This window comes from Varanus komodoensis, unplaced genomic scaffold, assembly GCF_004798865.1.
Source record: "Varanus komodoensis strain SLA01 unplaced genomic scaffold, ASM479886v1 scaffold19, whole genome shotgun sequence".
NCBI classification, from domain to species: Eukaryota; Metazoa; Chordata; class Lepidosauria; order Squamata; family Varanidae; genus Varanus; species Varanus komodoensis.
This window is the reverse complement of record NW_025335550.1, coordinates 12,279,338-12,294,581: the sequence shown is the minus strand read 5'-3', so window position 1 is coordinate 12,294,581 and position 15,244 is coordinate 12,279,338. Positions and strand designations below refer to the sequence as shown.

Genomic DNA, 15,244 nt, shown 5'->3' with positions numbered 1-15,244 from the left:
CTGGAGGGCAACAGGTTCGTGCTTTGCATAATTCTTCTCCTGCTGCTCTCAATCTTATCCCCACAACAACAACTCTGTGAGGCAGGAAGGGCTGAGAGTCTGTGACTGGCCCAAAGCTCCCTAACTGAGCGGGGACTAGAGCCCAGATTGCCTGAGTCCCATGCATTTAGCCACTACACCACACTGCCTCCCCAGTTACACACCAGTAATGTTCTGCCAGTCAGACTTAGCCACGGCAGGCCCGGGGCCCATTCAACTTTGGCAGCGCTTCCGGGGGCTTCCTCGCACCTTTTCCGAGGCCCTGGGGAGCATGGGTGCCCGGCAGTGCGCTCAGTTCCTGTGAACTGACTCACAGGCTGTGCTCTGTGCATTCATCTGAAGATTAAGAGCCGAGAGCAGCTATCAGTCTATATTTACACATCCTCCAAGAAAGCCTCCCCTGTACTAAGTCAAGAAACATCCAGTTCTTTCCTCTCCAAACAACAAAACAGCCACATCCCTGTGAAATATGGAACTATATACACAAATTCTATTTTTGTGCCATTTGAAAGTGAGAATGACAAGATCACTACCAAATGACGCTCGCTGGCCCGGAGCGACCCTTTGCCACCACAGAGGCCCACCAAGGCCTGGGGGACCAAGCCAAAATGCTGCCTTGGGCGCAGAGCCACCCCGAAGCAGCCGCAGCAGCAGCAGCAGCCTCGGCAGCCCCCAGCGCCGGTGCTGCTTTGGCCCTTCCCACGCCCTCCTGGTCGGGCTTACCTTGACGGTCGGGAATCCCTGCTGCGTTCTGTCTTTCACTGAGCCCCGGCTGCCCTCCGTCAGGTAGCGAGCTCTGTGCTGGGTCTCAGGCTGAACGACTATCTTCAGCTCCTTGCCTTCACTTCTCCCAGGGTACTGGCCACATAACATGGGGCTTTTCTTTCCTCCAGCTGCTTTTGGGGCTTCGGGTGTTCTGAGGTGTTAAAGCAGACCAGTGAACATGTTACCAGAGGCCTTCCTTGGAAAAGGAGCAAAGCCTGGCTGAAAGGACGGGGAGAGACACACGGGCCTGGGCCAACTCTAAATGAGCCTGTTTCAAGCCACGGAGCAGGGATATGGGCAGTGGAGCCACATGGAGGGAGGCGGGTGGCATCCCCTCCACAGCACGGACCTGCAGCACTGCAATTAGAGGACCTGGCCTGAGATTACACTTGTCTCCTTCTCACATCTATGGCGATACACGTACACTGTACTATGGAAGGGAACCGAGCCAGCTCACATCCAGCCGGCTGGCCTCTGAGGACAGCCATCCTCGAACAGTTTACTGTACGCTTCCTCACTAATTGCAGCCATTTCAAACAAAGAGTGGTTACGTCATTTCTGAAGAAATTTCCTAGGCACTAATTACATAAATAAATGCATATGGTTCAGCAGAATCCACTCTTTAAATGTACAGAGTTGAAATCTATCCCTTTTGTGTGGAATGCGAGTTCTGAAATACAACAATCCCATGTAAGCCTTTAAAACCATTTGAAGGTAATAGCCTTTTAATCACTATATGGCAGCAAAACTATTCATACTATCCACAGTTGGGCTGCATTATCGACAACATTGCTGCTAGATGTTACTTCTGCTTTACCACAGATTGCATCTGCATATATATAAACAGACTCGATCCACCAACACTTGGAACACCCCCGTAATTTCAAAGAGAGGGGAGGGTTAAACAAGTGCATAGCTCCCGTTACAGCCAATGACACTTGAGTAAGATTAACTGCACTTACATTTTCTCTTTAAAACAAACATATTAATAGAAGAAAAAACATACATTTACTGCACCAGGCTGAAATGAACCTGTTTCTTGTATTTGTTTGGGTAGAGCAGAAATTACTCATAGACTGATTCAGTTAAGCAGGTGTCTGTTTAGCTACACAGAAGGCCCCCCTGTCCTTTCCGAAGGTGAGAGACAAAATAAACCTCGCTGCAGCGGCTAATGTATGGCACCCAAGGTGAAGCAGCGCACCTCCACGCTAAAAGGCAGGGCAGCTTTGCGCTAGCTCTGCGTCTGACCTTGCAGCAGTTCAAGTGTACGGACACTCTCTGGCAGGGGATCGGGCTGATTTATTGGTTAGAGAGCCACCTCTTTTCCACAACTAACGCTGCTTTAATGGACAGAACACGTGCAGCGGGGCTCCTGTTTCCAGCACTGTTGTCTGGGAGCTGCACTGGGAACTCAGCCCTAAGCCCCGAGTTCTCGTGCTGCACAAGGTCACCCTGAAGTAAAAGGGCCTAGCTCAGGATCCAGCAAGGCCTGCACGAGGAGGCCAGGGCCATGCTTAGAATCGCCCTTTGTTTGCTTTCACAGCTTCAAAAATGTTTCCCCCTCGCCTTCAAGGAACGGGCAATGGCACTGGGAGAGGCTGCTGGGAATTCTCCGAATGCAGGATGCCGAAGACCGCCCATGGTTCTGCTCCCACCCAGATCTGGGGGCCTCAGGGGGCACGGCACGGCCTCCAGTGCCTGGGCCCGGCGGGCTGGGTCAGAAGGATGCTCCAGGAAGCACGCTGAGCCTCCACAGGCCAAGCGGGAGGCGCTGTCCTCACAGGGCTGCCCTGGCCTTTTGGGGTGGCTGTGCTCCAGCGAGTCTCACCCAACAACCGCAGGTCTCTGCCTGGAAGAAAGGAAGGCCACCGCTGCTGTCCCTGCCAGCCGCGGCCACGAGCCTCGCTGGATGCTGCAAGGGCCACCTGCCCCAGCACACAGCACCCCGAGAGATGACTTCCCACTGAGGTTCAAGCTGCAGCTTAGCTATGAAGCTCACGGGTCGCCACAGGCAAGTAGCACTCACCATCCTTAGGACAGGTGGAGAGTGATTTCTTTCAAACCAAACCCCTGCTCAATTCTGGCAGCTCTTTTGCTGCCAAAGTTACGAGATACCAGAGTAATCCCATTATACGACAGGAGCTCCTCACATCAGTTAGGAGAGGTAGGCAGAGCTTTAAACAGTAATCCTATAAACACCCGGGAGTAAGTCCCAATAAATCCAGTGCAGCTTGCTTCTGAGCTGATGCGCACAGGACCCGACTGCTCCGTTTCAGAACCTAAAATTACTTCCTTGAACTCACAGCCTGCCAACCAGGGAGGGGGAAGTGTCTGGTCCTGCAGACGTTGCCACGCTCTGCCCCATCAGCCCAGGCAGCATGGCCAACGGTCAGGGGCGATGGCAGCGGGAGCCCAGGGACGCTCAAAGGCCACAGGTGCTCCATGCCTGCTCTAAAACTTGCCTAGGCCTTCTATCTCACTTGGAGTATGGGTTTGGGAAGACTGGCCAGTTCTGGAATCTGCAGGACAAAACTGAAATTTTCATTTAAGTCTATTTTTTTCCTTGTAGAGCTCTTACTGAGTTTTCTGCAGAGAGAAAGTGACACAGTATTTCAGGTCAGGTTGCATGGAAAAGGCTACCCAGTCATACCCCAAAAAGGTTCTTCAGCAGCTTAAAAACCCCTGGAGAGTTTCTTATAATATGCCTTTGCAATGTGTTATTTTAAGTATGGAACAGGAACAGCACAGAAAACGCAAACTGAAGGGGCCTTTCCTTTGGATGGACAAGTTCTTTCCCCAGCCCCACTTCAGTTTAATACCCACAAGTCCAAGTGTAAAAACAAGAACACACCACAAACACATACAGGACATAAAATAAGCCCACTGTCTGATTACGAGCCACAGGTGGGGATAATAAAGCCGTGGACGATGGCTTGGATTCAAAGACCCCCGTACGAGCGGAAAACGCTCTGTGTGCACACCGCCAGTTTTTCGGGCGATGGCCATCACTCTCTCCCTGCCGCCGCTCACAAAGGCCAGCGGAGGGTCCTGTGACCTCCTGCTCATGCAGTGGGATTTCCGGATCTAAACCAGGCTTTCTCAGCTAAGGTGCAACTAAGCGGGACAGTGCGAAGTGGAAGAGATGAGAAACCACAACCCAGGCAGGACCACAGACAACACACTCGCACATGCACACAACCGAGAGGCACACAGCAAAACAGGATCAGAGATTTATTTCTGAAAAGTCGGATACAGAACTGAGGTGACATGGAACACAAATCTGGTTCAGCACATCTTAACATTTTAGTACGTGTTAATGTCACAGGCACAGTACCGGCTGTCTTTAATTGATGGAGAGAGTGAAACGGAAGTAGGCGAGGTGCAGATTTAGATCCTCACACACAGTTTGTGTGGCACTGCGGAGGAAGACATGGAGGAGCCGATCGCAGCTTCAGGGATTACGTTTTTAATATGCTTTATTGGAAAGCTTTCTATCCACTAATCGGGTTCCACAGGGAAGTGCGAGGCAACTGTTCCTGGTCTGATTAGTTCAATGGCTGCTACATTTGCTAGAACGTACCCTAACATCACCAATGTGCCCCTGGCAGTTTAGTGTAAGAAGCCATTGAACTTAGTTCCATATATTTCTGAGCGAGAACCTGAGCTGAACTCTAGGGAAAAGTCAAGGCAATGTTTTCACTTTGGTTTTGTTTAAAACATATGTTGATAGAACATAAAGGCAGATACCAACCCATTTCCTGCTTTCAGGTTGCTTTTGCTGTCCGTGCTGAGCTGAGAAAGGACATAATGAGGCGCTTTGGCACTGTCAGCATCAAAGATATCCATGGTCGACTCTTCACAGTCTCGCCGTTTGATCCCCGGCCTCTGTTTTGGATTTCGCTTACGGGATTTACGTGGCACCTCAGTGTTATCATTGTAGGAAGTGGTGCTCATGTTACTGAAGTTGGAAGGCGAGTCTTCCATCCAGATACTGCAGCTGTGCTCGGACTCCAATCCGCACCCCTCGTCCTGGCAGGACATCCGGCTGTTGTCCAGCAAATCCTCCGGCGGTGGCGAGATGTACAGGACCGTGTGCCTCTTCGGCATGGACTGTGGCTGCGGCTGCGGCTGGACTGCGTTACTGGTTAACTGCTTGTCACTTACCCCTCTGGTACTTACCCCCATGGCTGAGGAGCAGCTTTCCACTTGCATAGCTTTGCTGTCAGTGACTGAGGTAGAGTAAATGGTGGGGCTGGAAGAGGTGGCAAAGGAGCTGCAAGCACCGCCCATGGAGGAAGAGGAGGGAGCTGAAGAAGCATCTGCGGTGTACAATTTAGAAGTAAATACAGGGTACATGATTGTGACTGTGCTGGCTATAGCAGTCCCTTTGAAATAATGCGATTGGTGGACTGATTTTTTTCCCCAAACAAATGCTTTAGAATTTGGCTTGTTTTGGAATTTGAATACTTCAAGCTATGTAAGGCTTAAGCAATGCAGAAGTATTCAGAAATAGAGTCCAAACAGTATGTTCATGTTTGTAAATGTGGCAATAAGGTTTTTTTTTTTGTTTTAATCCTTTAAGTCAGACAAAGGCTGCAAGCAAACACAACTACTTTTATTGCCTCTGCTGGACTGTGTGTTTAAGCCACTTTATCCAAAATGATAGAAACCCCAAGGCAAGATGCATACCTTCAGGCCACATTTTATGCCAATTATTTGGCTTCTGAAATTTTTGAAAAAGGTGGGACTGTGCTTAGCCACAAAGTATTAAAATAAGTTTCTAACCTATGAAGCAGAGAACTACAGGTCATTTTTAATGCAGACACTCCCTGCTTCAGAGGCAAATCCTGGAATAAAAATATGAGAAAATAAATGAGAAGAGAGCTGCTGATTATTCCAGATATCAATTATTAAATGAGAAATGAAATATAAAAATAGCTTTAACGGCAACAAAATGGAACTGGTACCAATCACCATGTTTGGCTTTAGGGAAATCTGAAATCATGGCATGCTGCGTACCAAAAGGCACAAAGATGGAAGGCGCAGGATCAGGCCACCTCCACTGGAATCTGTTGGTTTGACCCCAGAAAAGGCAAGCACCCTCCGCATGACCAGCGGCATCCTCAGTGGAGGGCCGTCCCTGGGAAGACAGCGAAGCGCTGCCAGAAAGTGTCCCAGCCTGACTAACAGATTTATGTGCAGGGCCACTGTGGGTACGTAGGTGTCTTACAAAGCAGAACAGTCACGCGGGGCTCTTGGGTACAAGGTGACTCACTGGACCCAGGGGCTCAGTAGCAAGCCGGAAATCAAAGTAACTGCTCAGAGTTAAGAAAATGGTGGGACGCTTCCGCCTGTACGTGTCCCAGAACTCGATCCCACGAACAACCAAAGTTGGCCCATCAGCCTATCTCAGAATAATGAGCTAACCAATAGCTGTATTAAATTGACAGTAGTCTAAAGAGAGCAAGCAAGATAGTCAATGTTTTCCTTAACTAGTGAAGACTTCTAATAAGTCACTGAACTGAATTATTCTGCTGTATATTTTAGCTATTAAAGGTCCTTGTACATTTTAAAGCTTGCTTTTAACAGGCAACTGCATGCTTATCTAATGGTATATGATCAAACATGCTGACATTTTAACTGAGTAAGTTTGCATGGCATTAAGAAATGCAAGAAGTATAGATTAAGAAACCTAATCTGTTCAGCATTTGTTATTAAGATTTCAGGAGAAAATTTATCTGCTGGGTACCACCACCACGTTGGTCCCTCTGAGCTGCTCCCACCCCATCTCCAGCTAATTTGTGGAATAATCTGGAGCCACTGACAGATACCAGTTCCATTTTCCAGCTTGTTCTTTGGCAAATGCAGTGGCTGAAATGGGAAGATTCAGTCACTCAGAACTGCATTTTCATTTTAAAAAAAACACACATTTCTCAAATCCTTTTTATATCATGCATTAATGCAGTGCTTTCCTTAGAATGATATAAAAACTGCTAATTTCAGTGACTATAGTTGCCGATTTGCAGCCACTTTGAGGTAGAACAGGTTGCTACTGAATATGCTTCCTTTTTCTATCTGGTTTGTGTTAAAACAGCACTAGCTTTTATTTTGTTTTTAAACACATACCCACTAAGAAACATAAGTATGCAGCTCACATACATCAGATGTTCTACATGCGCTGAGGAAAGTAATGCATGCAGGAACAATGCTGCACACTTGCACTGCCACATAAATTCTCTCCCTGAGTGCAGAAGCCCCATGCAGAATTGTGCCAATCTCTGGATTTCTGCCCAAGACAAAGATGACCGCAAGAGGGACAGGCAAGCAGGGAGGCAGCCTCATCTCTGATGCAAGGTGTAAGGAGCTCATCCTCTGAGTCTGGGTGTTGGGACCAGCCTGTTACACTGGCACACATGGTCTTCAGAGCGCGGTACGGGGAAGACATTGCGCCAGCTCTGAAAAAGACGCACCCTAGAATGGAAGGGTTTAGCATGTCTCACACCAGTCCACACGACAGCAGTTTTGCCAAGCAGGATGATATCCTGCAGAGGGAGTTCATATGAAATGAATGATCCTATCAAGAAAGCCACTGATCCCTACATTCTATTAAACAAAATGTCAGCAGAAAGTCAAGTATCTGGGAGCCTCTTCTAATTAATGATGTTTTGCAGAGAATTTGGAAGGGAGGATGTAAGTCTACATCTACAACAGGAGTCTACCTTCCCATTGTTATCCCTTTGCATCCATCATGCAGATGCAACTAATGTTAAATAATTGCATTAATGGAAATGTTAAATAATTGCTTGGTTTACTTAATCAAAGCTGCACCATGTTATAAACTAACAGCTTTCATCATTTTTTTAAAAAAATTAACAGGTTTAGTCACGCCAATTAAGAGAAGCTAACTGTATCACCATTTAAGATTTAAGAATATAGCATGTCACCGAGGCCTAACAGCTTACGGTCATATTTGAAGTTTGCAGATAAACTTCATGCCTTTCAGTTGAATCGGGCTGAGCAAAAGATCGAAGCACTAAGTAACCGAAACGAGTGCGCAAGGCGCGCATGTGTGGTGCACAGAGGCCACGGAGAAGAACCGAAAGGAATGCTTACTCTCCCGTAGCAAAGCCACTGTTTCAGCACAGTGTGAGCTAGCTAAATTTGACGTTGCAATGAAATGGCAAGCCCCTGACTGATCATTCCACATCGAAGCAGTCCTGATCAGACATAAGGAGACACACGCTTCTTCACTTGTCCCAAGCCAGGATGCTCTCAGCGCAAGTTCTGGTTCCTCCAAACTGCTGGCCATTAAGTTACTTATGTCCAAGCCAAGAGGAAATGGGTTGGATCCAGGAAGGAGGATACTAGGAGGCAAGCCTTCTACACCTGACGTGGCAACCGCACGGTCAAGAGCAAGTGTGGAACTGCCCATACTCTCTTCAAGAACTTCCCCGTATTCTCTAGGCCCCCAGAGTCCCAGCCCAATAAGCACAAACTCAATGTTGGGGGAGGTTTGGATATTTTTACTGCATTTTGTGAAATACAGAATTACATACTAACAAGGATCAATTACATCTTAAAAAGCCATTTCAGAATTACAATCACATGCCAAGTAAATTTTATGACAGTCTCCGGAGGCATGGTGACATAGGCTGCAATACACAGTATCTGTGCAAGTCATTTGGTAAGTAATTCATCCAAGATCCAAACAAGAGAGATCACACTGGACGCTCAAAACACTGAGCTCCAATACCATCAGTATTCCAAGCTGGTAACAAATGCAGTTCAAGAACGCACAGCAAGTCCTGCCGCCTTCTTGGCCCAGTTCTCTGTTTCAGAAAAGGAGGAAACCAAAGCAGGCCAGTTCAGCGCACAGCAAGGGCTACGTCTGCTCTGCGCCACAGTGACAGAGCCGAACTGGATCAGCTGGCAACGACCCTTGCTCACGCCCTCAGCCATCGAGCAGCTCCTCATACAAATGCTAGTTTCATTTTGAGGGAAGGCAGAGTTTTTAAAGCTTCTCCTCTCATCTGAGTAACAATCAAGAGCTCAGAGCTGGCCAAATTAAAGAGGTTATGAGCTCCTGAGTTATGACTACCTAAAGTTATAAAAGTTTTCCACAACCTTGAGGGACTTAAGACTATAAGATATTAAGCTCTTTTAAACCTCGATGTCCTTTCTCACTGCAAAGCACCAAAGGATTTGCAATCTTTGGGCAGAGCCGAAATGTGGCCATTTCTATTCCTGAGATACCTGGGGGCCCTCTTTCAACATGAGCCCTTCAGGGCCACAGGGCTCTCCAAGAGGAGCAAGCAATCAGTCGAGTGATAAGAAAATAAGTGGCAAATAGAAGTCACCTCCCAAAGTGAAGACCATGAGAGATCAAAAGGCAACATTTGCTTGTGCCTTGCAAATTGCTAGCCATCTCTCTGCAAACCACTGCAATGCACAAGCAGCTGATAAAAGAACTAACCCTCTCACCCTTGCCCCGCTCTCTATGCAAAGATGAGCATTCAGCAGCACAGGGTGACCCTGAGGGTTTGGCAGGTTCTAATCCCCAGTGCCCTTTCCTGCGTATGGGTCATTTATGGAATTGTATTTCCTTGGCAGTTGACACTTCCAATATTGTCCAGAACTTGTTGTGTGTGAATTTTGAAAGACCAGTGAATACAAAGACATCGTTTCATAATCAAGACAGAAGAACATGAGCTCTTGGGTTGTCAAATGCAGAAATATGGACTGGGATATACAAAGTGGCTGCAAACCTGCTCCCGACACCTTCCGTGCCAGCTTCGTCTTTGTTTTTTTCACCTTCATTTATTGAAGTAAAGTCAAAAACTTTGTAAGAGTTTAGCTTCAGTCAATCCACTATTTATAAACAAATCAAAAACAAAAAGAAAGGAAAGACTTATGAAGAAGTCTAAAAACGAGACCGACCTATACCCTGGGTGAGATTGGATGGGTTAAGTGTCTCTGGTACTATTTGTCTTCACTATTGACAGACACTGTCACACAACCCACCACACGATGCCTGTCTCTGAATGGCGGAGCTAGAATGCAAGTTAAGTGTATTAATAGAGAAAAAAACTAGCAGCCCAGCAAATATCACAAAGCAATTTACTTTAAAAGTTCAAGGTAGATTCAAAGTAGTTTGATAACTTACATTACACCCCCAACAATAATAAGTTCCCCCTTACATTCAAGTGCCAAAAACAAGTAGCATTTAATAGAATAGGGACCAGATTCTCCCTGCTTTGACAATCATGTTCAGAGATGCACAAGTAGTTTTTTCTTACCTGGAACTTTTGTTGGGTGGTTCACGTTCAACAATTCAGACTGGATGGTCTGACACCCAAGAGTGAAAATAAGAAACAGCCAACCAGCAAGCTGGAATCAGGACCCTCATGCTTACTTCCCTGCCTCTCCAAGTATATTCACAAGCAGGTAAATAGCGCTATGCCTTCTTGATGGAAAAAACTTTAGCATTTTTCCAGAAAAGAAAAGGTTTGTCCTCTCAGGTCCTTCCAAAATGCCATCTTGATCCATCTTGTTGTTTTTACACAAGACACATGTACACTATGGTCATCATTCACCAAACTGGTAGGGCTCATAAACCCACAGAGATTTTGCCATGCGTATTAACAAAAATACCGCAACGGCTGCTCATTAGAAGCACACACTCACAGCCCAGCCCAGAAGCTCCTACAAGAACAATGGTCTGGTTCAGGAGCTTAGAGAATGCAAATTTTAATATAACTACGTCAGTCAAGAAAACAAAGATGCTTAAAACTAGAAAAGAGGTAGGCACTGACAAACACAGATCTGCTTTCACTGGATTTGACCAACAGAGAAAGTAGGTGTACATGTCTAATAAGGGCTATTCTTCAGTGAATTGTGTAAAATATGTATAGTCCAAACTGCAAATCAACTCAAACAGATACTTTCCATAGGGCAGCCAAAGAGACACAAAGCTAACTAGACACCGAATCTCCTTTGCCTCTCTGGGATAATTTGTATGTCATTATAAGCCTAAAACAACTGGCACTGCTCAGAGCAGAGTTTGATCTGGCACCATGCCAGTGCACAGGAAGACAGACCTGCCCTTAGGAGACAGACTAAATCAGTCTGAGTCCCCCCCTTTGCCAGAACAGTTGACACCTCCAAGCTGAAAATCACTACTTAGAGAATTTTACCAGAACTAGCTTCTAACTGTAGGTGCTCTGGGGTATTATTTGGCATTGTGCATGCTGTGCCTCAGGTCTCATTAATCACACAAAAAGGGAAGGAAGACAATCCTTTATTCATATATATATATATATATATATATATATATATATGTAAAATCAAATGACTTCTCTCTAAGGTGCCCCTTTTATCATCAGTTTCTGAAAAACTGCACAGCCCTTATGTATCAGGTTGGTTTTTTAGTTAGAATGCGTTCAGAAAGGTTGCAAAAATATGGTAAATGGCTATGAAAAATTCAACTTCACTAGCAGTCCAGACTCAAGGATGAATAATAAATTGCCTGGAATCCAATCCTTGTAAAACTGAAGTAGTCCATTCAATTAATGGGACTTGAGTTAGTCATGGCCAACTTGGCCCACTGAATTCAGTGGCTCTCCTCTAAGCAAAACCTGATCTGTCTCTGGCAAGTTTGGTTTGGCTAGTGTGTCCGCGTTCTCATTTACCTTGTGCAGGCACAGCCCTAGAACTGCCTAGAAAGTGTTGCGCCCAGTCACTCTTCAGAGCTATATTCGTGGCATGTTTTTAACTCTTCACGTCACTGGGGCACTCTTGAGAAATGTTCCAGCTACACAGCCCTTTACTTCTGGCCAGACACAGCTAGCAGCAGGCTGACGGCAGGGAAAGAATAAGCTCTTCAGATCATCACACACAAACATACACATACGACTGAGGCCTACCTGACTTTAAGAGACAGGCACTTCTTCCCCGCTTAACTACAGTCCATCAAGCAGATTCAGAAAGAAGCAGAGGACTATCTGAAAATTCTAGATTGCTAGTTGGTTGATTGCAAAGAAGCCACCTCATATTTGGATTGATGAATATGAAACACACCTTTTATGTTAAAATAATCAAATATGCTCTTTAAAACCCAGTTACCAAGACTTAGTTTTAAAATGGTTTGGAATGATTTGCAAATTGGAAGCCAAACGGTAGTAGCAGAACTAGCAGTCTGTTCTTGCAGGCCCTCATACCTGAGATCAGCCAATCCCGTTCCTCCAGAAATCTGAAGTTAACTGCAGCAAACCTTTATGTAACCCGCTTATGTGTCCCAGAGCCTGAGATCAAAGCACTGAAAGACAGGCCTGGGGCAATCTGATTTGCAGCCAGATATTGTGTCACCCTGTGGCTAGGGAAGCAGAGAACAAATGAAGTTAAGTCTTAAATAAGGAAAATATTTTTCACGGGGCCTCACCTCTTAATCTACTCACTGGCACCAGCAAGGGCAACTGCATCAGGCAGCTGAAATGAGGGAGAGGGAGCTCCACACATCGCCAACAAAACACAGAACACTTTCTTAGCTTTGTGAAGAAACTGCAGCCAGCTTTAAAGGGGCTGCCTGAGGTAACAAACTTGAATTCCTAAAAATATTTTGAAGCTCTGTCATATCAAAATAAGAGCAGTTGTTAAAAATAGTGATTTAGGACATAAAGGAATGGGTTCTCACAGCTCTAAATTACTTGGGGTCACCTTTCCCTTCCAGCCACTTGCTCATGTGGCTGATAGGAATCTTTCCTCATCTACCTGATAGGGCCAAAATGATTGAAGGGTGATTCTTGGCCCCCTTTTAAAAATTATTTTAATCTCACAAGCATCCCTTCCCTAGCCACAACTTTCTCCGATTTTCTCAATAAAAGGAAAAATACCCTCAGGTAGATTTCGAGAGCTCTGTACAGACACGACGAGTTTGTGGGGCTGTGGAAAGGCTGCCTTGTGTTCATACCTTCCTCTTAAGTAACCGGCCCACCTTAACAAGACTTGGAGGCACCTGGGTAGGTAAACTAAGCTGCAAAAGTAATGGCTGCTTCAAAAGGATGGAAGTGGCCTGCGCTTGGAAATGGGAGTTCTCTCCAAGAAGAAAAATCAGCTACTCTCAAAGGATGCTGGGCACAGTACTGTGACCAGGCTAGTGACGGCCAGTCAGAATTCCAGAATTTCCGAAGGCTCCCGGAGTCCTTGTCAGGTTCTCTCCTTTTATGCTTTCTGAATTGTCTACAGGGAGGGAGCAGAACAACACAAATGCCCCGGTGTTGTGCTTGAAACTAAGGTTTCCGCTCACCCGACGTCTGGGAAGGACATCTGTCTTGGAGCTATGATAATGGATCAAGTCCAAACACCATTCTTAAGAATCCAGTAAGCTGACAGGAGGGTCCTTAAGCCAAGTTGCTAGGATTTCCCCCATGTAGAATCTCTGCATTTTGGCCTTCTCCTTTATTTTGTCAGTATCTAAATAAAATACTCAGAACTCTTAGATATCAGATATGCTTCAGTGATCATGCTAGTGCCTGCTTACAAGAGTGAATGTCCTTCAGTGTCTTTTTAACACTTGCAGCTGACAAAATCGCAAGCCAAATAAACTTTTTAAAAATCAGGGGAAACAGCTTTTTAAAACTGTAGCTGTTTGGTCTTGTTTTGCAATTTCCATCCCTACTAGTTTTTACTGACTATTTATCGCTACATTGTAAAGCCACAATTTTTCAGTTGACTTTTATGAGGATCCTACTGGCCTCAGCAGAAATACCTGGAGTTGCACCCTACTATGGCTAGGCCCAGTACTATTGTCGTATCAATAACAAGGTTTAATGTCAGTTTTAACTCACACGTCCAGGGGGCTTGACTGAACGATGAAAGCACTGAGCGTATGCCACCAGTTCAGGAACAACTTTTACAACTTTTGGGCTCCTGAAGATCACATGGGTAATAAGCTGGGGACTTTGACTATGCACAGACTGCCTGCATGCACACAGATACAGGCACCCTGACCCGACACATGCACACTCTCACGCAGCTTTTCTCAAAGGGACGCTCCCCCCACTCTCCACACACAGAGATGGGGAGAGTGGAACGTACCACCCTACATGCTAAGGGCATCCCTTCCCCCACCACCGGCCAACCGAGTAGGGTGGAGGCACAGAATGTAAACTTTGCTCCGGATTAAAGGCCAATTTGCTGGGGAAAGGGGCCCCCAGGAATGGCGCTTCCCACATGTCCCAATTCCAAGCATTTCCCTGGACTGAAGCAGGAAACGGGGCATGTGTGGAGGGTCGTCCCCACACGGTCTCTGCTCTAGCACAGTTGTGACATAGGGGAAGGACGGAACATGAGGAGAAAGAAAGGGGGCAACCTGGGAGACGGCACCCCGTTTCTGAGTTATGGTTGCCCATCTCTGCCGTATAGGGCACAGGCCAAGGCAAACCAGGGTATTTCTTTGAAGCTAGGACTTTAACATTTTATTTTGTAAATGAGAGAGAAATATTTGACCTGTATTTGTCTGGAGAAGAGATTGCTTGCCAAATATTTTGGAAGCCATACTGAAAAACCCTTCGGATTCAAGCAATATTGCCCTTATTATAAATATTCTTATATAATGTGCTTTTTTTCTTCATATGTTCAGTTTTTGAAAGGAAGTGGATTGACTGTCAGACAACTTAAAGGCTAGAAATAACAGACACTTAGTTCTCCTCATCAAGTCCTTAAGAAGTTTGAAAATGATCTCAAAGTATGAAAATCAACAGTAAACATCTGTGGATTCAAGGTGGTAGCAGTTTTCAAAAGATCTTGCTGTTTCTGCTCTCTTGACTGTGCAGGAGGAAACTATGCTGGATGATTTGCAGATTTGTAACGTGAAGCAGTCTTTGATCTCATGACCAATCTTTCCTAATACACAATTAAATCCACAGACTTCATTAGAAAAAAGTGTTCAAACACTTCAACATGGAACAGTGCTGTAAAGTTTCTACTCGAGGTGTAGGCCTTGTGCCGTCAAAGCAAGCGGTTCATGCTGCACGCTGAGCCGTACTGCGGAAGGCACTCCAGGCAGAGTGCCGCGCGTTGCATGAGACGCCCAGCCCACTGCGCTGAGAGCGGCTTCTCCCTCCCCAGCCACTCGACTGCTCCTGCTGCACAGACTATGGGCTTAGCACAGTCTGCGGTACCTTTTTGGTCCATGAGAGGGTCCAGAATAAAACGATTCAGGAGCTGCGACACCCTTACGAGGAAAACTTTCAACGCCCGGGGCTGTTTAGCTTAGAAACAGGGTGAGTGAGAGGGGGAGGTGATCGTGGGTACAAAATTATGCTTGCGAAAGAGGAAATATAAAGGGTGCTGTTTTGCTCCCCTCCCTTCGGGCTCCTTCCACGAGCTGATCCCTGGGAGATTCAGCACATGCACGCACTGTGCAGCCCAACAGTGGAATTTG

At 46.1% G+C, this 15,244-nt stretch overlaps 1 protein-coding gene across 6 annotated transcripts in view; it reads right to left on the bottom strand.

Moving 5' to 3' along the window:
- Positions 1–15,244, bottom strand: part of NFAT5 (nuclear factor of activated T cells 5) — a 50,484-nt gene that overhangs the window by 20,837 nt on the left and 14,403 nt on the right. The window contains exons 2-4 of one of the 6 annotated variants that reach the window (XM_044427601.1): positions 5,590–5,651; positions 4,556–5,123; positions 763–955 (exon numbers count right to left, since the gene is read on the bottom strand). In XM_044427601.1, the coding sequence (XP_044283536.1) occupies positions 763–955; positions 4,556–5,094 (732 nt within the window). In that variant the 5' untranslated portion in view covers positions 5,095–5,123; positions 5,590–5,651. Of the gene's footprint in view, positions 1–762; positions 956–4,555; positions 14,704–15,244 lie in introns of all 6 variants that reach the window. The other 5 variants (XM_044427596.1, XM_044427600.1, XM_044427597.1 and 2 more) reach the window with 5 other exon arrangements.